The sequence below is a fragment of the Elgaria multicarinata genome, chromosome 8 (assembly GCF_023053635.1).
Source record: "Elgaria multicarinata webbii isolate HBS135686 ecotype San Diego chromosome 8, rElgMul1.1.pri, whole genome shotgun sequence".
Classification (NCBI taxonomy): domain Eukaryota; kingdom Metazoa; phylum Chordata; class Lepidosauria; order Squamata; family Anguidae; genus Elgaria; species Elgaria multicarinata.
In genome coordinates, this window is record NC_086178.1 from 109,688,694 (window position 1) to 109,714,577 (window position 25,884).

At 46.1% G+C, this 25,884-nt stretch overlaps 1 protein-coding gene across 9 annotated transcripts in view; it reads left to right on the forward strand.

Annotated features, from left to right (window-relative positions):
- The first annotated feature begins 3,055 nt into the window (after positions 1-3,055).
- The window catches only part of KCNMA1 (potassium calcium-activated channel subfamily M alpha 1), a 720,064-nt gene continuing 697,235 nt past the window's right edge, over positions 3,056-25,884 (forward strand). For 8 of the 9 annotated variants that reach the window (XM_063133180.1, XM_063133181.1, XM_063133174.1 and 5 more), the window contains exon 1: positions 3,104-3,490. In XM_063133180.1, the coding sequence (XP_062989250.1) occupies positions 3,119-3,490 (372 nt within the window). In that variant the 5' untranslated portion in view covers positions 3,104-3,118. Of the gene's footprint in view, positions 3,491-25,884 lie in introns of all 9 variants that reach the window. The other variant, XM_063133182.1, reaches the window with a different exon arrangement.

The following is a 25,884-nucleotide window of genomic DNA, read 5'->3' on the forward strand; positions in this document are numbered from 1 at the left end:
CAAGGCTAATAATAATAATAATAATAATATCAACAAGTTCAATACAACAGGAGAAAAGTATTTTAAAAATAAACAAAAGCAGCTAATTAACTCCAGGAAGCACTCCCTCAAACAGCGAAGTTTAATTATGTCATGACAAGAATATGAAGACTCTTTAGAACTTTTCTGTGAGCAAAGAGTTGTAAAGTCTTGGTGCAGCTACCACAAAGCCCCATGCATCTCACCTCAAAAATAAAGGGGATCAAGAGCAAAACTTCCTCCTCCAACTTCAAAATATAAAATGGAGTACGTGAGAGAGAAAATGTCCTTCAAGAATGCAAAAAGGGTCCAAGACATTCAAGGAACAAAAGTTGTAGGGCTAATAAAGTAACATCTTGAAATGGACCCAGAACATAACTAGCAGTCAGTGCAGATGAACAAGAATAGGTGTAATGTGTTCCCTGTTGCCTGCTATAGCTAAAAGGCAGACTGCAGAGTCCTGCACTGCCTGGAATGCCTTCAAAGGCAGCCCCATGGTGGATGCACTGTATATATTTAAAAGGAAGATACAATGTGATGTGTCGGTGCTAAGTCTTCTTTTTAAATATTGTCAAATACCATCAACTGTCTGATACCAAGAATAAGTACTCAAAGAACATCCACTGAATAATTATGAAGAGCCTAGTTACTCAGTGGTACTTTGGATGCTACTGTCTGCTTTTCTTTAAGAAGAACTACTGATTTGTCATTTAAGTGGCTAAGAAACGACTCTAAATCAGGAATACTGATAGGAGGAGCAATGTAATGGGAGGTTGTCCTGTGCAAACTCCCTGCCCGTGCAGGGGGACCTTCCATATCTGCATTAGGGATTAAGAAATATTCTTTCTGTTGCTGTCCTTCGCCACAAGACTCTGAAAGCACACATTTAAAGAATCTTAAATAGATGTGGCTTAGATTAAAAATAATAAATGGCATGCCAAAATGGGCACCACTCGTGTCGTAGGTTAAGGAATGATTATTTTATAGCCCTGGCTTTATGCAAGGGCAATAAACAGATATGGTGAACAGGAGGGGATGTCCATCACTGCACAGCCAGGCTGCGCGGTTTTTACTGCTGGCGAAGGGTGGAAGCGAGGATGGAGCGGCATAGAATTCTGGGGCGGGTACCCACGCACACACACACGCACACGCACACGCGTACGTATTTTGTGCACTGGGAATTCCATACAAGGAGAAACTCGGTCTGAACCAGATCCGTGTCGCGTCGACGCGAGGCGTTCATTTCTCCCCTCCCCCTCCCCGCCTGTCGCTTTCATTCCCAGGCTGCTTCTGGTGCATTTGGGATTAAGGCTTTTCCCTTTCTGTGCCAACGTTAAACCACGAGAAACACTCACGTTAATGGTTTCCTGTTGGGTTGTTCAGCTTTAAAAGGGAAAACACACACACCCAAAAAACAAAAACAAAACACCCGCCCCCTCCCGCGCCCTTCTCGTATCACGAAGCACCTGTTTCTGCAACTCAGCCCTGCCAAGATCCGGCTGGTTGCTTCCGTCGCTTCCCCCCAGAACCCCGGGATCTCCCTCACCCAATGCTGCTTTCAGAATCAGCTCTGGATGGCAACAACCCTACTCCCCAGCCCGATGCTGTATTAATGCCAGCCGTTAATCGGCGGGTAATATTTCTCCCCCGGTTTTTGTTAATAGAGCAACCTCCAATGGAGTAAGCGGGGGAGGGAGGGGAGGGCAAACAACCGAGGCGCGCGGCCGCGATCTGCGCTCGTCTTCTTTCCCGTCTGGGTGTTTTTTGGTCCCTTCTCCCCGGCCCTACCATTAAGTATGCAAGTCACTGAGATCTGCCGAGAAACGCGGGACTGGAAAACAACCCTCGGCATATCAAGGCTCAAATCGTATTAAGTAGCCGGGGAGGGGAGTGCGCGGAGACTGACAGCCGGCGCGTCACGCCGTCCGCCAACCGCCGGGACCGCGCCGGGCTTTGAGCCCTCCTCCCTTGCCCGCGCGCCCCTGCGTGTGCCCGCGCGCGCCCCGATCCGCCCGCCTCGCTCCAGTCCTCGCAGGGCTCCGCGTGCAGCAGCAGCAGCAGCAGAGGCGCAGCCGACGGCGCCCAGGGCCCGTCTCTCGGGGCGAGGAGGACTTGTTGGAGCGGCAGGTCACGCGGGCGGCGCCTTGGCTCCTCCCGCCGCCGCTACCTGTGAAGCGCGTTTGCCTCTCGCTCGCTCGCCGCCTCCATCTGTTCTGGGCGGCAGCTCCAAGGCCGCTTGGAGCGAGGCTTGACGGCGCCGGCGGAGAGGCGGACGCGGCAGCCCCGTGGCCGAGAAGCCCCCCGCGCTCGGCCGCCTCTGGCACCAAGGGAGACCCCTCGCCCAGCAGAAGCTGCTGCCGCCGCCCGCTCCTGTGAGGCGGCCAACGCGGAGGAGCCGGCGCAGCTGTCCCCGGGAAGCCTGGGCGCCGAGACGCGCGGCGGTGGCGGCGGCGGCGGCCGCAAAGGATGGGCTGCGAGGCGGCGGCGTCGACAGCGGCAGCAGCGACGACACCAGCCCTGCTGGGCGAGCTGAGGCGGAGGCTGACTTAGGCGAGGCGAGGCGAGGCGGGCTGCGCAGGCTCCCTGTGGGGGCTTAGCTGGGCGGGCAGGACGTCGAGGCTTCGCCTTAGTATCACGAGCGTTATTTATTTGAAAGCATCCTCCTCCTCCTCCTCCTCCTCCTCCTGCTGCACGAGTGACTAATCTGACTCGCCTCAGCTCTTCGCCCGGCTCTGCCCGCGCCGGCCCGCTTTTCTGGCGGGCTCGCTGGATTTGAGGGAGGCGGTGGGTGGGATGGGGCCCCGTTGACTTGGCTCCTGGCTCTGCCTTCCCGCGGGGTCTCTTGGGCGCTCGGCAGCGTCTTGGGAGGCGGGCGGGCGGGCAGGGAAGGACGGCGAGGGCGCCCGAGCGGCCGCCTGCCTGGACGTGCGCTGAGGCTCGGCTCGCGCGTCTCCCCGCCTCCGAAGAGCAGCAGCCGCCAGCGCGCGATGGCTGGGCATGGGCTTGGCGGAGGGCGCGGGCGGCGGCAGCAGCAGCAGCAGCAACAGCAGCAGCGGGAGCTCTCCGGGGCCCCGGCGGCGCGCCCTGCCCGGTGTTAGCCATGGCCAATGGCAGTGGCGGCGGCGGCGGCGGCGGTGGCGGCGGCGGCGGCTCCAGCAGCAGCAGCTACTACTGGGGAGGCGGCGGCGGCGGCAGCAGCAGCAGCAGCAGCAGCAGCAGCGGCAACATTAGAATGAGCCATCCCATCAGCAGCAGCCTGAACACGGATTCGTCCTCGGCGCCGGCCAGGGCGTCCAACGCGCTCATCATCCCCATCACCATGGAAGTGCCCTGCGACAGCGGGCAGCGCATGTGGTGGGCCTTCCTGGCCTCATCCATGGTCACCTTTTTCGGGGGACTCTTTATTATCCTGCTCTGGAGGACCCTCAAGTACCTGTGGACCGTCTGCTGTCATTGCGGGGGCAAGGAGAAGGTAATGTGCCTCGAATCCCCCACCACTTCGCGCTGGGCTCGCTCCTTAGGAGCGCTTCGCGCCCACAGTGGTTGCCCGCTACAGAAAAGCATACTGGCAATGTATGAATCCTGCAAACGTCTGTGTGTGTATAGATATCCGTAGAGGTGTGTTTGGCCTCGTTTCCAATACTGGGTGGCAGGTTCAAAACCACAGCATGTGTGGGGAACAGCCCCTTTCATCCCAAGTGTTACCGAGAACCAAGAATTCAGTGAAACGCACAAAGAAAACATGTGTACAAGGGCAGCAGTGCAGCTGATCCCATGTATGTTTACTCAGAAATGGAAGTCCCATGGAGTTCAGAGGCTCCAGTCATACGGACATTTACTTAGCAAGAAGTCCTTTTGAACGTCACAGCACAATGCTTAAGCATGTTGACACAGAAGCCCTCTTGAGTTCAATGGGACTTAAGAGGAACTGTGTTTAGGATTGCATCCTATGTCCCAAGTAAACATATATGGGACCAGGGTGAGAGACTCTTCTCCTTTCCTTCTCTTATTTGGTGCCTTTCAGAGCCACTGTTGCCTTGCTCTCCATTTCTTTCCATCTTCCTAGCTTCCTCCCCTTCCTCATCCTTTCCCCTCTCTTCTCTTCCCTCCTCTTCCTTCTGTTATTGATCATATATTGAAAGAATTCCAGCATTAATAGGGGCTAGGCTAATGCTGAAGGTTCATTGTTCTTAACACAGTCGACTGTGGGTCGGCCTCCTAGGCTGGTTGTGCCTCCAAACCATCCTATTCAACAAGACGTTCAGCAACTGCTGCCTCAAGTTGCCTTGGGCTTCCTTGGTACTAGGATATGAGAGCAGCGGGGCTTGTTTGTTGATGCCCGTATAAACCTTAAAGAAAGCAGGGTCCTCTGCAAAGTTGAAAGATGTGGTGGAACATGGATGGGATGGGGTTCAAAGGTTGAGACTTTTACCAGGAGAACTGTCTGAAGCAAAGAGGAAGATGGTTAGGCTTCATTTTTACCTTGTTGAGTGACTGCTTCTCTCAACACCACACAGACACAGGCTGAGAAGGAAATGCAGCCTGGTAATAACAAACTCCCTAAATCAACCTTCTCATGCTTCCTGCTGCCACGTCTCCCTTGTATATTATTGGTGCATTAAACTCCTTTACAGAATGTCTCATCAGTTTTGCCCCAATTCATATTTGATTTGATTTATCTATAGGCTGTAACAATGAAACAGATAAACTAGAAATTAATAAACAAAATGGATGAATTCAGCAGCCAAAAAAGACCAAATGGTAAGAGACCCAAAATACATATCTTCTAATTCAGGCACATTAGTGCCCAAGTATTTTGGAATTAATAAACCTAATTGTATTTTGGTGAGAAAAGGGGAGGGCAAATTTTGCCATTTGCAACAGACTCCGTAGGTCATGGAGGGTCCTTCCAGACAGAACGCTCTTACTGCTAACAGTTAAAAGGCATTGTGCTGCTATTCTGTCTTTTCTTCCTTAATGGTTCTCCCCCTTTATTTATATATTTATTTATTTATTTTTGGTCATCTGAAGGGCCCCATTGCAGGAGGATTCCATGGCCACTGCAGACGAACAAATTTTAGCTTGCCAAAAGTATTGTGGTTGATGAGACCTGAACACTTTATTTATTTATTTATTTATTAAATTTATGCACTGCCCCATAACCGAAGCTCTCTGAGCAGTTTACAAAAGTTAAAAACAATGAACAGTAAAAACAGATATACAAAATTTAAAACTACCAAAAGTATAAAAACCAACAATATCCATTTAAAACATTGACCCCTCTGAGATGCCCATCAGATGACTGCTGAAGAATGAGAAGTAAAATAGATGGGCAACAGGGTGGAGGGGCAAATAGGTTTTCTAGACCCACTAACGGACATTCACGGAAGCCAACACTGAAGCCAGCAATGATTCACAAATCACCGAATAGGATTGCTCATTTGCATTCAAGTCTCCTAAGGCCTTTATCTAGCCTTCTAAAAACACATCTTAGGCACCATCCAGTAAGAAGTTACTCCAGTGTAAGCTCTGTTGAAACAAACAGGAGCTATAATTTCATTGGGACTTCCATATCCTACTGGAGTGTGCCCATTTTCTTCAATGAATCAGAGTTTCTGAAATCTTAAATTTCACTTAGTTTGAATGTAAGTCCCCCACTAATTGCAGTGGAATGTACTTCCGTATTAATAGAGACTTGGGCTGGAGTCCACCTAGTAGCTGGTCTTGGCAACTTTATGCCTGATCCAAAGAAAGTTTGTCATTCTTGAGGGCCATTGGGAGGGCCATTCTTGAGGGCCAGTCTCAGCTACTGTTTTCCATTAATTTTGGTGGGACTGAAGCATGGCTAAGGCTGCAATCCTGAACACATTTACTAGGAACTACGCCCCATTGAATTCAGTGGGACATATTCAGTGAACCGGCCAGACAGCTTTGGCTATTGGGCAGTGTAGAAATGTAATAAATAAATAAATAAAATATTTCTGAGTAGATATGCATAGGATTGCTTTGTAAGTTTATTTGGATTGGGGACTTTGGCTGCAAACCTGTGCACCACCAAACTGCTTAAATCCCATAGACTTTGATAAGATTTAAGCAGCCTTACTGTGTGCAGGTTTGTACTCTTTGCCTCCTGATGCATGGACAGAGTCCTAGAGCTCTCCACCTTCTGTTTGAGCAAAGCAAGCCGCATACCACTCTTGTCCACTGCATCCTTGAATGGTAGTGTGCCAGTCAGCCAGTGACTGCATTTTGCCACCCGACCCCATGTCCCAGTCACTAGTTAAGAACGTAACAGAAGGACATCAGAAGAGCCTTCCTGGATCAGACCAAGAGTCCATCTAGTCCAGCATTCTGTTTACACAGTGGCCAACCTGATGCCCGTGGGAAGCCCACAAGAAGGACATAACTGCTTCCCAATTATGTTCCCTCTCTAGTTAGCATGAAAGCAAAAGGCTAGCAGCTGCATAAAGCTGCATAAAATCAATAATCTTACAAATATTTCATGTATATCAAATCTGTTTTATTATGGAAAATTATAAAAACCAGACTCTTTATTCATGCTTCTTGTTTTGAGAGGATAGGGAAGTCCACCACTGAGAAGAGAGGACATTATAACAAAGTTGGCTCTTGAAATTTTATTATATATATATATATATATATATATATATATATATGAATGAATGCATCGATCTGTTGGCTTTGCTGATTATTTTCCTAGTAGGTTGGTGGCACCTGCTTGATTGTTCCTGGGCCTGTGGATTCATGTGCGCACATCACTTGAAGATGTGTGATTGAACATGTCAACAGACTCTCTTGCTTTTGGGGGCTGATATGTAACTCCTGTCTATGATGGCTCATTTATCATCAAGTGATGATAAAGATGTGTGAACCAACTCAGTGAGTGTGAGCACTGCTATGGATGAGCCAGGTTTGAGAAGCTCCAGCCTTTATTGGTGCGCCGAAATCTGGAAGAGGTTGGCTTAAACAGAATACAAAATAGATTGAAAGGGGCATGTTGATGGAATCAAAATGTTGCTTCTTGGTTGAGTACTAACTTCAAAGGAAGTGACAACTCATCTCTTGCTAAGGACATTGTGGCTTTAACATTATGGCAGCTTTTCCTCCTTACCCCCTTTCTGCTTAACATCTAGCCCAGCCTTCAGATGCTTTGGATTCCAACTCCCATGAAGCCTAGCTAGCATAGTCAATAGTAGCCTGATGAAGAGCTCTGGAGAACTCAAATCCTTGCTTGCTATTTTGTGACATTTTGGTTGATACTAATAGATGGATTTTGGATTCTTGATACAGCTGCCACTGAGGCCACCAACCATTTCCTGTAGCATAAATGCCACTTGACTACTCAATGGGATTACTCCAAAGTATGTGGTCTGTTGCTTACAGCTGCCGTGTCCCTTCTGATTTTACATATAGCTAGTCAGAAGGTAGACGAATATGCTAAAAATGCCATTGCGATTTTGCAAGCTAGGAAACCAAGTACCACAGGGATGTTTTTTTCTTTGCAAGAATGCTTTTTGGCTAAAAAAGTGTTAATGCTCTATATTTGCTAACGCTGCATCTGAGAGGCAATTTGGACCCTCCAAAATAGTCCAGCAGCTGGAGTACTCCCTTTCCCTTTTCACATTTTTTGGATTACGAATGGAAGAATAGATCTGCTTAAGCTATTCCTGGCACACAGATACACATAAAACACACAAACCTTTTAAATATATATGGTTGCTAGGTTGCTGTCATGATTTGACATTCAGCTATCGGCTTCCCCCAAGATATGGCATAACCTGGCTGTACAATGTAGATTAATTTCAATTTGTAAGCGGAGAGGGGAAAGAAGGTGACGATAGAAATAACACTGCGAAGAAACATTATGCTTAGAATTATGAATGCAACCTTGAAAAAGTTAAGGCACACCTAAGTCTCATTGAAATAGGTGAGCACCCATTGTTTTTAAAGCATGCTTAAACTCTGTGGGTTGCTCCCTATGCAGCTACTTATTCATTTTCGTCTTTGAATATTTTTGAAAGGTCACGGTATAGTCACAGATTCTTAAAAGGGGGGCCTGTTCTTCCAGTAGATGGATTGCCATCTTTTAAAACTAGACTGTTGTTGTTGTTTTCTGGAAAGGATGACCGGTATAAACTGCGGGGCAAATGGATGTGCTAAAATCCAGTTTGACTTATTTACTTAGCAAGGAACAGGAACAGTCTTTTCCCTCTGAAGAGGTACATTTTGTGGGGGGTGGAGGTGGGAATGGAAATGTGAGTTTGTGAAAAGCAAGATGTGTTGGGGCTATAACACTCAGTTCTATTTTTATAATGACAAATATATATATATTTGAGGAGAACTTGTTCCCTCAGAAATGAAAGCTGAAAAACTGGAATGGTCTGGAGGACTTTCATCTCTGTGCATGTACCGTATCTCTCTCTCTCTCTCTCTCTCTCTCTCTCTCTCTCTCTCTCTCTTCCATGTTCTCCTGTGCTGGTAATAAGAAATACATTTGGCAAGGCCCCAGTTGCCTGGCTTCCCTGCCCCTGAGGAGTTGCCCCTGGATCAACCCTCTGAGGAGTCCTTGATAAATGGGGAGATTCTCGCATCTCCATTCCCCCCCCTTGCTTTTTTTCCACTAGCAATAATACAGAGCACCTGAATTGTGTTTTACCGTTGGGCTAACATTGCAAGAGACACTCCAACGGTAGCACTATTCCTACTACCCTGCTGCCCTCACTAAGCTCCTGAGCGAGCTAATATCTAGCTTTTCATAAACTACTTTCAAAACAAGCCTGCCTATTCCAAACTGAAATCACACATTGCACAATTGAACATGCTTTTTTTTTTTTAGTATAGTAGGATATTGATGCGCTTGATGCTTCCCGTCCAGGCTATACATTTATTAAGTATTGCTGTTGCCCCTCTTTGGTTAACATCACTGATGTTGGGGTGGGTGGGTCATACCCAAATTGTACGTGCTTTTGTTTGTGTGGTTTACATATGTAATTCGTAAAATTAAAATGTGTCACTTGGTTGAGTAATTCTGTATGTTTTAAGGAAATATATAGCCATTGGACTGTCTTTGGCTTGTGGAGCCTTATCTGTTCTGTTTTGTTTTAACTGACCTTCCCATGGTCCAGCCATGTTAGCGTCATTATTTGGAGTTTGCCCGGCATGATTTCATGCACCTCTCTTTTGTGAGCTCTTCTCCATAATGTCCTGAATACTCTATCTACTCGTGCTTGGAAGCCCCAACACTTTTTGATGCTGTGATGTCATGGGGGGAAGAAAGAATAAACCAAGGATTATTATTTTCAAGAGTAGATGGCACAAAGCAAAGTTTACAGTGTATTTATAAACACCCCCTGCAAGGTGTGAAAGGAAATAGAAAGTAGATGAAATGGAAGAAGAGGTCATTCAATCCTGGCTGATACCTGTTGCTTTTAATCCCATACATATATTTAAGGGCTGGTTTCTGTGTGAATAAATTATTTTGTGCCTCAAAGCTCTGTAAATGTCAGCCTAGCAGAGGAGAGGGCAAACAAGTACAGAATATTTGGGGAGACCTGCATTTTTATAAATATAGTCCTTTTGGGGGTTTATGGGGAAAAGTATATTCACACCAGAAACCGTTGTCAGTTTTATATTAGTTTGATTGTCATGATTTCCCCTCAATGAAACATGGGAATTTTATCTCGTGTGTGTGTGTGTGTGTTCTTTGTGAGGGATCCCAAAGGTGCCATCCTCTTCACAGAGCTACAGTTTCCACATCTCTCTGGGAAGAGGGAGTGACTGCTGGGGAAGTGTGGCTGTGGTGAGGATGTCAGTCTTTGGATGCCTAGTTTACCTACTGATCCAGTGGATTATGGCCAGAAAGATTGCAAGAGTGCCCTGATTTCAGACTGCTGAAAAACTGGAGAGGAGGAGTGGGGTGCTTGTGAGGCAGAATCCTGCCCCAAAATGGCAGGGTTAGGTTAAGAAGCCCAGCATCAGAACCTGGCAACCTAGTGCTGCTGCCAGGGACCCAGGAGGGTTCACCAAAGCCAACACCTTTTTCCAGGTCCTCCACCTCAAGCTGCTGGATCTCCGAGACCCCATTTTAATTTCCCTAATGCCCTGGAATGACACTACTTTTGGCACTCTGGGCCACTGTGGGGAACTACAAAGACCCTGTTCAGAGGACACGCTAAGCCATGGTGGTTAAGCATTTCAAGCTAAACATTATGGCTTAGTATTCCATGTGAACCATGACTTAGCGTGTCATGTGAACCATTCCTAACCATGTTGGCTACATAACCACAATTTAAACACACTCCTTAACCATTTGCTGCAAAAGGGTTAACGGGCTAGCCATGTCTTAGCGTGTTGTCTGAACAGGCTCAATGGCACCTCCCAGCACTTGAAGTACTGCTGCAAAACATGAAAATTTCAAAAAGTGTCCACCATTTTGGCCACCACTGTACATAGGATCACATCTCAAGTGTGTTTGGCTGATAAGGCAGGATTCCCAATCACACGGTATTAGACTTTAAGTGCCAGGTGCCTGACTGCAGATTTAGGCCCTAGGACAGGCAACCTGGTGCCCTCCAGACGTTTTGGACCGCAAGTCCCATAATTTTTGGCCACAGGCCATGCTGGCTAGGGCTTATGGGATTGGTGGTTCAAAGCATGTGGAAGCCACCAGATTGCCTATCCCTGCCCTAGGGGTGAGACAGGGCACTCAGTTTTCTCTGCCTGTTCCTTCTTCCAAACCCCACTGCCTGCTGCCCACGTCTGCTTCTACCTGTCTACCAACAGACATACAAGACACTGATATTAATTTAGCTCTGAACTTTCTTGCCTGCTACTCTCATTTTGTTGCAGTTGACATGGTGGGGGTGGGGGCAGGGAAGAGAAGCAAACAAGAAAAAGGGGAAAGAGCAGTTTTACTTAAACAAGGGAGAAAAGGTTACGAAAGGGGTACCTGAACATGAGCTCAGTCATAGAAGGGTGAATTGATTCAGCTGCAGTGCAGTTATTTGCAGCTTCCCTTCTCCGCCCCCCCCCCTCCCCAATCATTTGAGGGACTTTTGAGTATGTGCACATTTTCTATTATGTTACTGGAAGCAAAAATGCTAGCGATTCATTTTCATTAAAAAGAAAAGGAAAGACAGCTAGAAATTCAGAGAGAGGGCCTAGTTAGTATATCCCAAAGGGAGCTAGCTGGGATATCCAATGGGCCTGTGGTGCCCCCTAAGTGCATGTAACACAGAACCTTACCAAGTGTCAGTTGGCATCCTGCACCTTTGCCAAAACCCAGCTCTTAACCACACTGCATCTGTTTCTGTGAAAACAGATGTTTTGGGGAGTTGACTTGACCCGCCTATGATTCAAATTACAGGCTGCAATACCCAGACCCAGAAACCTATTCCCATCTCATTTTGGTAAAATGAACTAACCCACTAATTTCAGTGGTAGCTTGTAATAAAGCACCAGGGTATTTTAAAAACACAGTCTCCGCATTTCTCCAGAGTTGTGGCTCAGTGGCAGAGCTGAGAGAGAGGATCCCAGGTTCAACCCTTGGCATCCCCTTTTCAAGGATCTTGGGTGATGGGGCTGGGACGGACCTCTGTCAGAGATTTTTGATAGCTGCTGCACAGACAAATATGCAAGGGTGAGCTAGAATGTATATATGGCTGTGTGAAAGGCAGCTTCATGTGTAATTTGTGTAGGGCTTCCCTCCTCCCACCCGTAATGTGGATAGATGTCCTAGTTGTGGGGGGTATTTTGCATTAGATGAGGAGAATTCAGAATGCAACATCTCTGTGATGGTGGTAGTGGGATTAGGAGGTTATTTTCTCTCTATTGGTTGCTTGGGCAATTACTCCTGAGTAATCTGGACCATCTTACTTGTTAGTAGAGCTAAACTGGATTTTTATACTGTACTGCTTTTTGCTGGTACTTCTGAGAAGTTTTGGAGAGGGGTGGCTATGAGGATGCTCAGTGGGAAAAAATGGACTTTGGATACTTTTCTGTGTGGCTCTGAGGATATCATCATTATTATCATAAACTCTCAGTATCTTCTTTTGTAATGGGTTGCTACTGTGCAATTGCTCTGAAATCTTCATTTCCACCACCACCACTACTATATCAAAGGGGTGGATTTTGGATGCACTCAGAACTGCTTCTGGGTACCAAAGAGTGCTTTTCTATCATCATCATCCATCATCATCATCATCATCATCCATCATCATCATCTTGTGTAGCTGTGTGGATTCCCCCCTCCCAGTGTTTTGCACTCATGCTCTTAAAGTCACTTGATTCTCTGTGCAATGGGAGTTGTGAGAATATGAGTAGAATAAGTGTTTTGTGCAGCTGTGTGGATTTCCCCCCTCCCCCCATATAAACAAAAAATGAAAATGTGAAAGTGGGTCCCACGTTGCAGGCTGGGAATCAGAGGTGGTCTCGGCTATGGAGAGGTTGAAGTCCTCTGCTCTTAGAAATGGTCACACTTTACAAAAAGTATGACTAGATTATGGAAAACGGATTGAAAAAAAAGATGCCTGGGAGTATGCAGGCTAAGCCAACCTTTCTAACAAAAATGACCAGACAGCACTTCTTTGGCTAGAATATAGATCTCCATCTCAGGCAGCGATTTCTGTCCCCAGCCTAGATGGCAAGGATGGGGAAAGAGATCTAGTAATTCATTTTCCTAGTACTGGAAATGTAGCAAGGTAGTGACTGCCTGCAACAGGTGAGTGACAACAGGCAGGTATCTTGATCTGACCTTAGGTGAAGAGACATCAGAAGGTGGGATAAATGTGTGTGTTTGGGAGACTGGTGGAGCAGAATAATCGGTTTATGGTCAATTGAGTATGAGGCAGAGCATGTGAGGGCCTAGACCTTCAACAAGTTCTACATACATAGACACACACACCACTCTGGATTATTCTACATTTGTGACTGGCAACTGAACATGAGGAATGACTCCACTGGGGTGGGGTGGGGGAGGAGAAATGCACATGAAATCATTAGGGTTGATAGAAAATTCCTTACTGTGGTGTTAGACTTGCGATGATGCATGATGCATTCACACATCACGCGATATTACAGTCAACAACTGACGGACTTTCATGAATGAACCAACCCATTGAATGAAGAAGAATGTCTGAGGGGGCAGTCTGGGTAACCTAAGCGACGCAGCCAGAGTGGCAAGTGGGCAGGCTTTGGAGGTGCTTGGTGAGGGCCGGTGGGTGATGTGTTGGCATTTGAGCTAGCAAGACATTTCGTATGCTTCCCAAAGCTGGGCTGCCCCCTCGGGTCAAGCACTGAATGTGCTCTGGTGCGATGCAACCCAATAATTGGGAGCGATACATAAATACCATTGAAAAGTTCTGTGATCTTTCCGTGAGTCAGGTACCAGTGCCTCAGGCAAGCTGCCTACAAGAGATGAACCAACTGTATTTACGCCTCTCACTCCTATCTGTTGCATTTTACAACCAGCTGCTTCACTGTTCATTTTTCCTTCCTCCTGCCTCATCAGGAATGTTGCTTCCCTGATTGCATAGCCATTTGATTGTATCAAGGACTGGATACCTGAGTTACGCTTGTGAAGCATGATGAACAAAACAATTCCATTTTGTTCTTCAGTGCAAACCATAATCTGCGCTGGAGGATCACAAAATGTGAGCCCAATAGCCAGGTGTAGCCACCTGAGATGCAACACACATCGGTGGCTTTTGATTCTTCCTGAATCAAAAGACACCGAATCAAAAGTCAACTTCCTGACTGTTAGAGCAGTACGACAATGGAATCAGTTACCTAGGGAGGTCGTGGGCTCTCCCACACTAGAGGCCTTCAAGAGGCAGCTGAACAACCATCTGTCAGGGATGCTTTAGGGTGGATTCCTGCATTGAGCAGGGGTTTGGACTCGATGGCCTTGTAGGCCCCTTCCAACTCTGCTATTCTATGATTCTATGATTCCAGAAGCAAAAATAGCATAGTTGCAGGTGGAAATGTCCTGAGTAAAGCAACAGGTTTCTGAAACAGAGTTGCTATTTCTTTAAAAGAAAGAAAGAGAGAGAGAGGGCATGTTTACATCTCCCTGCGATCTGGGAGGGAGGGGGGAGGATCTCACGAGATGCTGATTGCGAGATCCTCCCCCTGTGTTCACATGTGGCGTGCGACATCCAGGGAGGAAGGAGGATGTCACGCCCGCCATTTTTTTTAAAGTGCAAAAATAATTTTAAAAATAATAAACCCCGACCCCACCCCACCCCACCCCCAATGGCCCTGGACTCTTCCCGTCCTGGCTCCTTCCCTCAGATGCTACTCGCGGGGAAGAGGGAAGAAGCCGAGACAGCCGGCCACACCACCCGTGGTCATCGGGATCGTCCCAGGACTGCGGGAAAAAATGAGATAAAAGGGTATGGCGATATCCCAGGGAAATGGGGGCATCATCCCTCCCTGCTCCTGGGATCCCTTGTGGGTCATGTGGACGCACAGGGACGATCCCTGGGATATCGCCCAGTTTAGGCAGGCCCAGAGAGAGAGAAACAAAAGTATTGTTCAGTTAGGCCAATTTCACAGAATGCGGAAGGCTAGTCAAGGCTTTTGTGTTGCACAACAGTCTTTGAAAGGGGGACAACGTGTACTTATGCTAGGATACGAAAGCAAATGTGAATTAAGCATTAGGAAAACACCACCCCAATCAAAGATGCATAGCTGGGTTGTGTGTGTTTTTTTTTTTACAGATGTCTCAAAGCATGCCATATCACTTTTTTTTTGGCAAGGAGAAAATATCCATGGAATTTAAAGGGAACGTTTTACACATTCCTAATCAGCACAGTCTTGTAGGCCAGAGCCTCAATAATAGTTCCCACCCCCCACCCCATTCAGGACTGTATATGAGTGCACTGTCATTCCACAAACATTTCAGAAACTGACAGGATATGGCCAGAAACTCATGGAATTCAGGCTTCTTTTGACTATCAACTTTAACTTAAAAAAAGAGAAAGTTTCTAGTGTTTATGGATGCAAAGATTTTAGTTTAAGGTATTTATATACCAGCTTTCATAATATTTATTCCATACATAATTTAAACAACGTAATTTAAAACAAACAGTAAGACATACAATGAACCGCCCTCCCCCGATCTGGTTCGTTCCAGATGTGTTGGACTATAATTCCTAGCACCCCCCAGCCAGCATAGCACTTTTTAAGATTTAAGTACTGACTTTGCTGTTTTAATTGCTGTTTCACAGCACAGTCTTCTGTATGCCTACTCAGAAGTAATTCCCATTGAAATTAGTGGGGCTTACTCCCAGGTAGGAGGGTCTAGGAAGGCAGCATTAATTATACAGTTATATTGTGTTAACAGTGTTAATGAACCACAGAGGGAGCTTCAGTGATTGGGCAGTATAAAAATGCAATAAATAAATGAATTTATTGCTTTTAGCTGGTTTAGCTGGTTGAGGGATGCTTGGATTTGTAGTCCAACACATTGGTAGGGCCCTGGTTGTGGAAGGCTGCAATAAACCAATTAAAAGTAATCAATAATATAATTAATGCAATTACTCAATTAAAGCTGCAGTTCCAGACCCTCTTACCTGGGAGTAAGCCCCACTGAACTCAGTGGGCTTTACTTCTGAGTAGACATGTGTAGGACTGTGTTGTGAAACAGCAATTGAAATGGAAAGTCAGTTCTTAAATGCTTTAAAATATAGCATCCTCCCACTACTTATTTCAAAGTGCAAACCATTAAAATGCCTAAGAAAATAAGCATGTATTATCCTGACACCTAGAAGATAATAAAGTGGGAACCAGGAAGGCCTATTTGGGGAGAGAGTTTTACAACTGGGGTGCCAACACCTGTTTAATCACTAATGTTGGTGCTCTGAGAAGGCTTTCAGTGGACAATCCAGGAAGGAGGCTGATATGCCTGGAGGTGTGTGTGTGTGCAAGACCTGCTGAGATCTCAGAAGCTCCAGGGGTTGCAGAATCAGGTCTTAAGTAGCTGGCAATGGCCCCGTTCAGACAACACGCTAAACCATGCTGCTTAACCACAAAATGGTTAAGGGAATACATTTGCATTCCCTTAACCATTTTGTGGTTAAGCAGCATGGTTTAGCGTGTTGTCTGAACCAGGCCAGTGTGGCTTCAGTGCTGCTCTGTGTAGCTCTTTGCCGCTTTGCCATCACCAGCAAAACACATTATGCAAAACCATAAATTATGTAGATATCCTTAGCTTGCATAACATTAAAAGCACAACATTTGAATTGCCGCAGTACAGAATTTTTTTTAACTTTTTCAAAATCTGAGTGACAGAAGTCCATGCAGTCCTGCCACGATGACTGCGACTCTGAACAGGTAAACAGGAATTGAGCAGCAGAAGTTCCAGGCTCTGCCTTCCGTGTTGATCCTGGTAGGTTGTTTGGAGTAGCAACCATCAGCAGGAGAATTGGCCCTGTCCCTCGGTGGTTTGCAGGGATCAGCTGCAGCAATGCAAAGTTTAGCAGGAAACCATAACCGCATCAGAGCAACAGAGGCGATGGATGGCTGATTTAGTAGGAGACAGTAGAACTGCCCAGTTTCCCTGCTTTGTATCTGCCTGCTGCCTGGTATCAAATAAATAGAGCATTAGCATCAGTTACTGTAGGCTGACCTGAAGCAGTAATATTGGTATTACTATTTTTCTATCACTGTTCGTAAAATTTCATAGCAGTTTACATAATAAAACAATACAAACAGTGCTCAATAAAATCGACTCATCTAACCAATAAAAAAAGTTCAATAAACGGCAGCAAGAAGGCAGGCAGTGAAAAAAAACTCAAAGGCCCTCTGGAAAGACTGCAGGGAGGAAGCTAAATGCGCCTCTCTTAGGAGAGCGTTCCAGAGCGTAGGGACTGCCACAGAGTAGGCCCCCTCGCAGTAGAGGCCAATCTATCCTCCATATGATTCAGAACCTGGAGTAGGGCCTCAGGGGAAAAGAGTCTCTCCACTACTTTCATTTATTACATTTTTATACTGCCCAATAGCCACGAAGAAGAACCGTAAATATACAGCAATTTAGAACAGTTCAAACAATATTTAAAAGCAAACAAACAGGACTAACTTTAAAAAGCCCCATCATATGCCATCAAATGCCTGGGGGTAGGGGAAAGGCTTAACCTGGTGCCAAAAAGGTGACAACATTGGTGCCAGGCAGATCTCCCTGGGGAGAGCATTCCACAATGCGAGGGGGCACCACCAAGAAAGGCTTCTCCCTTGTTGCCATCCTTCAGACCTCCCTCAGAAAAAGCACCCAGATGAAGGCCTCTGATGTTGATTGTAATGTGTGGGTTGATTCCTACTAGAAGAGGTGCTCTGTCAAGTTTTATGATCTCAAGCCAAGTAAAGTTTTACTAGCTGTACCCAGCGTAACATATGCCATTGTAGCATATCTTAAAGTTTATTAATAAAATATCATCGTGGGGGTGCGGGCTGCTTGGAGGCCGCCTATACAGCACTGTCTGACAGATCTGGGGGCGGGGCAGGGAGGACGGGGGGAGGGATAGCAGGTGTTCCCCTCTCCCCGGGGTTACTGTCAGCCTTGGGCCACCCGCCCAGCTTGCATGAGATTAGGCCGGGGCCTGGGCTCGCAGCAGGCGAGCGGTCTCCCACCCGGCCACCAAGGGCCCCGGCTGTGCCTTGCTCATGCTCCAGACCATGGCGCTGCCCCCTTCATGTGGGGTGGGAGTGAAGAGGCAGAAAGGGGGTAGGATTACCTTGGAAAGCCCGGAGGAGTTGGGCGAGGGGCTTAGCAACCTGTATCAGCTGACGTTGCACGTTGTTACTGTTGCTTAGCAACCTGTATCAACTGAAGCCTTTACGGAAACATACCTAAGCGTTTTATATATAGATACATAGGTCAAGACTAGCACCTTGAAATATACAGTCAGCCAATGCAAGCAGGTCAGAATCAGTGTTATATGCTCAGACCTTCTGGTCCCTACTATCAACCTGGCAGCTACTTTTTGCATAAGCAGCTGCATCTAAAGGTCTTACTACTGGAGAATAATTCCCTCAACTGTTTAGGGCTTTAAATATCAAACTCAGCACTTTGAACTGGGTCTGTAAGCAAATTGTCAACCAGTGCAGCTGCCTCCTTTTCAAGAGCAGCCCCTCACAGGAGCTGTTCATACCACACAACAGTCCACGATAGGTTACTTAACACACGTTGAGACTGCAGTTCATGCGGGGTGTATGTGGTAAACATTTTGAAAATGCAAGCATCACTCAGAGGTTGTTGTGTCATGTAAACCCATGAGTGTGTATTCTTCAAGGGTTAAACAACCCTTGCATAACCCATAGTCTGTTTTAGTGTGCAAGTTGTTTAAACCTTGTATAACCCATGCTTCCTGGTTTCATGCAACACAACAACCCCAGAGTGGGAGGCATATGCAGTGTAGTGCCTGTGAGTGCCACGGCTCGTCGTGGGATAAATAACCTGCAACAAGCCATGGCATATTGTCCGAGCCTGGTCACAGAGTGCATTGCAGCAAGTCACCAAAGCTTGCATGACAGTGACCAGGTTGCTTATCTTCTAGCAGCAAGTGTAGCTGGCATATAAGATGAATCTGATTAAAGATTCTTGGGAGCAACAGCCAACACCTGGGAATGCGTAATGGCATAAACCTGGAATTTCCAAGGGAATGGAGCACCACCCTGACCATCCTAGCATGGATGTTGCACCTAGAGATGTTGCATACCTCCTCAAGTCACCTGTGGGTGCTGGGTGGAGGACTAATCTTTGGCGTATCTATCTATTGGCTTGTTGGTTTGCTGTCTTTAAATTATTTATTTTTCTTCAGGCTGAAATACCTTGGAGTAGTGTACATCAAACCATCAAATCAAAAGTACAATCAAAAAAAGAGAAGACCAAGCAGATGATAGAATAATATCCAGATTAAAATAATATCAAAACCTAAAATGCCAGGGTGAATAAAATGTCTTCAGCCTGTACCAGAAAGATAACAATCTCAGCACCAGGCAAGCCTCCCTGAAGAAAGCATTGCAGAGTCAGGGTGCTACAGTAGAGAAGGCCCTACTCCAGGCTATCCCCCCCTCCTTGTCTCACGCAAAACAATGGGGGTTCTAAGGAAGGGTCTCTGAGATCTCAATAAGCAAGGACCTTTTCTTCTGCCACTCCCAGTTTGTGGAATGGCTTGCTGGGAGAGATTCATCAACTTAACAGTCTTCCAGGATTTAAGAAAGCCATAAAGACTGATCTCTTCCGGCAGGCCTACCCAGTTGAATTTTAAGATGCCTTTTTTAATGGTGTGCTGCTTTTAATGATGCACTGGTTTTAAATGTTTGAATTAGTTGTATTTATTTTATTTGTGTTGTACCCCACCTCGATCCAGAGGGAGAGGCGGGTAACAAATAAATGGATGATGATGATGATGATGATGATGATGATGATGATGATGATGATGTAGGTTCATGTGGGAAGAGGACATTCTTGAGGTACCCAGCTCCCTAGGCTTTTAGGGCTTTAAAAGTTCAAACCAGCACCTTGAATTACTATGACAACTTCAAGTTCTGAGGACCAAATGCTAGGGGAAATGGACGGGAATAAAGCACTGAACTGGAGAGCTTCTAATGTTCCATCTGTGGAAAAACCTGAAGCACGTGCCGTATGTTATAGTTAGTTTCTGTTACTCTGGGTAAGAAGTGACTTGTAGGACAGGTCGATTGTACTATTTTGCTGCCTCTTTCCTGAATCTTTTGGGAATGGACTGAGCAGCTCTCTGCCTCCCAAACCAATAGGAAGCTCCAGGGACAACTGCTTACAGGGTCTTTTAGGAGAGAGCATTGGCAATTTACAAAACTGTTGTGGTATCTGATTATTTCTAAATGTACACGTTGGGAATAGAGGGGTAGGAAAGTGACCAGACACAGCACTATTCTGTAAAACAGCGCCAGTCTTCCAAGCATTGATTTGGAGCTCCCCAACTCCAAGGCTCTTTCTTCCATCCAGCTCAAAGGCACTCTGATTTCTGTCCTCCTACATTAGCCCATTGCAACTCCCAACTGCTTGTCAGCTGCCACCTGAGTGGTGTATCATAAGCTCAGTAGTCACAACTACTGTATTTGCCCCAAAGGCACAGAGTAAGCATCTTTAGCTAGCTTTGGAAACATCAGCCATCAGTGCTCATTAGCAAACAAATAAGTAAAGATATATAAAACCGTTAAAAAACTAAACATGTGGGTGATTAAGATGTGCTGCCATATGCCTGGGCAAAAAGGAAAGTCTTAACCTGGCGCCAGAAAGATAGCAGCGTTGGTGCCAGGCGAGCCTCATCAGGGAGATCGTTCCATAGTCTGGGGGCCACCACCTAAAATGGCAATCACCGAAAATGGCAATCTCTTTATGTGATAACCCACAATAGTATTTGCATGAAATGGCGATTGTAGGGGGCAAAGAGAAATGTTAGCTGTATGCTTCACAATGGACGTAATGCATACGGTCGTCCAAAGCCCCCATAAAACCATTAAGTCGAACGTCTAAAATTAGCTGCACTCCTGAAACTAAGGACACGGTTCTATGCATGTTTAGATAGAACAAAAAGTCCTACAACTCCCAGCATCCCCCAGGCAGCATAGCTAGCTGGGAATTGTATGATTTCTTTTTGTCTAAACATGTGCAGGATTACTCCTGAAATGTCTGAAGCAGTTCTAGGAGTCAGGCAACATGCAGTGTGCATACAGTTTAGAACAGATGGTGTCAGTGAAATATGATGGAATGCTTACAAGAATGGACTGTGGAATACATCAGCAAGGGAGGTGGTTGATGTGTGTAATCTTACCATTCAAATAGCACATATCAAGTGCCAGTTTGGTGTAGTGGCTGGGCTGTTTGATTTGGAGACCCCAGAGCAGCTATGAAGTTCATTGAGTGATGTGACCAGTGACTGACCCAATTCACATGATTTCAGGGTGGCTTATAAGAGACTCGTGTGGCGCAGAGTGGTAAGCGGCAGTTACTGCAGCCGAAACTCTCCCCATGGCCTGAGTTCGATCCCGGCGGAAGCTGGTTCTCAGGCAGCCGGCTCAGGTTGACTCAGCCTTCCATCCTTCCGAGGTCGGTAAAATGAGTACCCAGCTAGCTGGGGGAAAAGTAACCGCGACTGGGGAAGGCAATGGCAAACCACCCTGCTACAAAGTCTGCCAAGAAAAACATCAGCGAAAGCAGGCATCCCTCTAGGAGTCAGCAATGACTCAAGTGCTTGCACGAGAGGTTCCTTTCCTTTCCTTTAAGCCACCATGGCTTAACGACCCTGCCCATGCCAATCAGATGCTAAGGGAGGATTAGCATAATTAACCTTGGCAGTGTGGCTTTGTGTGTCATGTGAACTTGGCCAGGGTGGCTTGTTGCCTTGGTTAGCAAGCCACCCAGAACCCATGTAGGGTTAATCCCCCTGGCAAGTGACCGGCACATGACTGGCACGCAACTGGGATGCAATCAGCATGCACAGCAAGGGAAATAAGCCACCGTGACTTATTTCCCCTGCCGCAAGGCCACCGTCTTTCTACTTCAGAGGGTAGTTGTGAGGATAAAATGGGAGGACCCCCCTCCCATAAAGCCTCAAGCACATTTGTGGATGGGCAGCATACAAATGAAGACAGCTAACATTTCTCTTTGCCCCCTACAATCGCCATTCCATGCTTCTACATACCTGATATGTTGGAACAACAACAAAACTGTTTCTGAGCATGTGGAGTTTTTCTTTTCAAGTCACTTAAATCATAGCACCAGTGTTTATCCCCATAGAGTGTCAGAGGCTGAGAGAGTAGTGGATTGCCTAATGCCATCACGTGAGATCATTGCTGACATGGGATCTGAACCAGAGATTTCCCAGCTGACAGTTCACACTCTTAGCCACTACACGACCATCAATTCCAGAGTTTTAAAAATAGATGCATTAGACTAATTCTGCTTCTGTAACCTCTCAGAATTCCCCAAAACCTGCAGTTCCATTACCCACATCCACATGACTGTCCTCCTCCTCCTCCTCCTCCTCCTCCTCCTCCTCCTCCTCCTCCTCCTCCTCCTCCATTTTTAATAAAGAAATATTCCCGGAACCCTTAGTCTATCTTTTATTTGGAATGCCCCTCAGCAGTGATGAATGCCTTCTGCATACGAAGGGGTGTGTGTGTCAAGCTTCTAAAATGTTTAAATTTTAAATTGCACGAAAGAAAGCCAAACAATAAAATAAGCTGGCTTTTAGATTCAGGAAGGTTTCAATTTAAACACAGATCTTGTTGTCTGGGCTATTCTTAGCTCCTTGAAGCAACACATGCTCTCTCCAGCCTTCATTTGTGAATGTACTGCTCTGTTCTTAAAAGGAAAATCTCTTTGAGTTTCAACTAGGCTCTCTTGTTATAACCAAGAAAGGAAAGCAGCAGGAGAGCTGTCCGTGGGAGACTGGACTTGAGTCAATAGCAATTAATCAGAATGAATAATTTGTAAAATGTATCTTTTCCTTGGGTTTTGATGCCTAGTGAGGCTTCAGGAGAGGATGGGTGAGAGAGAACAGGTGATGTGTTGCGAGCCAAAATAAACATTAAATCCGTTTGTTTTCCTTAAATGTCCTTGTGTGACAGATGGCAGACTGATTTTGTTTAACACGTCAAGGCAGCATCTACAAAACCAAACGAGGTTTCTTTAATAGTCTGTCTGAAGGCACTTGACATGGCTTCTACTGGTGTTTTCTTAAAGCTTGGGCTTATAAATGAAATAGGGGTCTGGCTTAGTTGATACTTTCTCCATAGATGTGATGGGCGAGTAAGAGCAGGCATTCTCACCCTACCCACTGGACATGCATAGTCATGCTATTTGAGTAGGGCAGGGATGAGCAACCGGGTGTCCTCCAGATGTTTTTGGACTACAACTCCCATAAACCCTGACCATTGGCCATACTGACTGGGGCTGATGGGAGTTCTATTCAATCATTGTGCCCATGTCTAGTTGCTTGGTGGGATAGGAAGCCATGTTTTCACTTTCTCACCATATATAGGAAGCAACTGTATGGAAAAGCTTCATACATTTGAGGCCATTATCATTTGTTGAGCAGATGAATATATCCGTATTTTTTAATGCTGCCTAATTCCTTCTCTTCCTGGAGTCACACACTAGCATCTCACTAAGAGATAGAACCCTGGGGGCGGCTATATAATGAAGGGCTGGTCAGCCTCCAAACGTTCAGGACAGCCTCCAACTGTTAGCCCAAGTGGGCCAGAAGCAAATACATGGTCGAAAACAGGCCATGTTCCATAGTTCCGTGGGGCCAGAGGCAAGTGTATCGTTAAAATCGAGCGGGGGTCAGGATCCAAGGCAGCAAAGGAGCACAAGAGAGCACAGAATCCGCCGATATGCCGGTGAGGCAATGTGCATGATACAGCACTCTCAAAACAAACAAATGACCACATCCAGTTTATAATTTTTTATAGATTTTTTTTTTTAAAAAAAATAAAAAATATAGCTTTAATTTTTTAAAACCTATACATATATAAACAGATTTTAAAATGCAAAACATTTTATATAAAACACCAGGTTCAGTCACCCATCCCATCTCCCATCAGCCCCAGTCAGTATGGCCAATGGTCAGGGATTATGGGAGTTGTAGTCCAAAACATCCAGAGGGCACACAGTTGCTTATGCCTGCTCTACTCAGATAGGATGTCCATGCGTGTCCAGACAGCACAGTCAAAAGGAGTTTAGGCAATACCCTCAAACAAGCAGCACCTTGCTTGAATTGCAGAGCTAGTCCTAAGTCCAGGGCGGCATAGATTGACCCTCAGGGTCTGGTGACTAGAGGCTCAGACAGGCTGCTCCCGCAGCCTAGATGGCACCCGTGAAGCCCAGAGCTTCGTTTGCCAGGCTTTTGGTAGGAGCAGAGGTAAAGCATCGCAGCCTGACTGCTGGAAGCCCCAGTGCACGTCCCTCCTTTTCCCGGCAGTGCTCCACAGGAGCGATGCAGATGGGGCAAGCTCAGATCTCAGTGGTGTCTTGTCTTGAGCTTGACAAGAAGCCCATGTGATGCAATGCAATAAGAAAGACCAGTAGTTGCAGCACCATGGAAAGCTCCAAGGAAGCAGCTTTCTCCAGCAAACTATGGATTAACCGTTGGGTTGTTTAGCCCCTGAACAACCCAATGGTATGGGTTCGAACAACATGCCAAGCAACGTATAAAGGAGCCAATCGTATCCACTCTGTCCTGCTCATCCCTGGCAGCCCATGCATTGTTTAACCCATGGGCTGTTATGTCGTGCGAACCTGGTCAGAGACTGGTCTAAGGTCTCCCAGTGAGCTTTGTGGCTGAGTGCAGGATTTGAACCTGGGTCTCCCAAGTCCTAGTCAGACACACTAACTAATTGTCTTGTACAATTGTAACTTCCATATTAATTCTAATGAACCTTTTCTTATAACTCCACCAGCTCACCGTTCCCCCCTCTTAGGAATTGTCTATGGTTTATGTGCTGAAGTAGCTGTTACAGCATATGCATATGCACAAATTGTAACATAATTGTTATACTTACTGAATTAGGAGCCCTAGGGACATTCTCTGCTGCTTTCCAGCATTGAAATGCAAGCAAGATAACAGCAAGACGAGAGCAATGTAGAGCAGAGAATTAGCTGGTATGCAAGGCAAGAAAGCTGATGTTGAATCTAATGTAATCAGACCTGGATTAGGAATTGAATATCTCAAGTAGTGATGCTTTTCTAGGTCATTCTTTATGTACCTACCTAACACAACCCTCTCTTGCATCTGCTGATCTGCAAGTGCTGGTTGGCTTTGGATTTAGCCCTTTGATTCCTTTCTCCTCCATCCACCTTTAGCTTCCTGACTTGCTGTCAACATAGGCAGCTTCTGCTTTAAGCTGAAAATTCCTGTTCTGCAAATCTGTGGCATGAATTAGAGACAAAAAGATCAAGTATTCTTTCTAGGGCCATGAAAGCCCAGCTTCAGTTGAAAAGAAATAAGAAATTATTTTTATCGCTGGGATCAATGGAAACTGCAACAAAATATTGCAGTGTATGCCCATCTCCGAGCAGGAGTGGTCCTGTTCACAGTTCCTTGCCACCACCCCTCCCCACCAATTTTATGTTTTTTGGATTGGGACCATGGCGCTCTGGGAGGGGACTGTTAACACCCCCCACCCCATTTTCATTCCAGAGTTCTTCCATCTGCCACCCATTCTTCAGTTGCCTGACCACTGTGTGTCTTGATCACCAGGATTGTGCTTTGGGATCCTCCCCTCACCTATTTAAAATATGTATACGCATAAAATATTACAACCGTTATTGATACAAACCATAAACTAAATCCAAAAGCTCACAGCAACAGACATATTGTTAATGGTCATTTAAAAAAATTCAATAATGTTTCTCTAGCTTCTATTACAAGTATTGATATTCCCATATCTTTCTCTGGTCTCTCTAATACAAGTTTTTTCCCCCAGCTTCAATTTACAAAATTATGTACATATGTTCTTTTCGAGCTTCTGAGCTCCCTCCCCTTTCCCCTCCCCTCTCCCTCCTCCTCTCTCATGTGGGCATTCCCACTGCCCTTTCCATTTCAGAGCTATGCTGAATATTGTGCCTGCACCAGCCTTTTAGGTAATCATCCTTAACCCAAACCACAGTTTACAAACCTACTTCATTCACAGTAGCCAACTGTGGCTTGCCATTAACTGTGCAATTCTGTGCATGCTTATTCAGAAGTAAGGCCTACTGTGTTCAATAAGGCTTATTCCCAGCATAGGATTGCAGCCTAAATGTGGTTATCCAAAGCACTGGTACAGATCTATGCAAGCCATAGTTGGCCCTGAAACCCATAG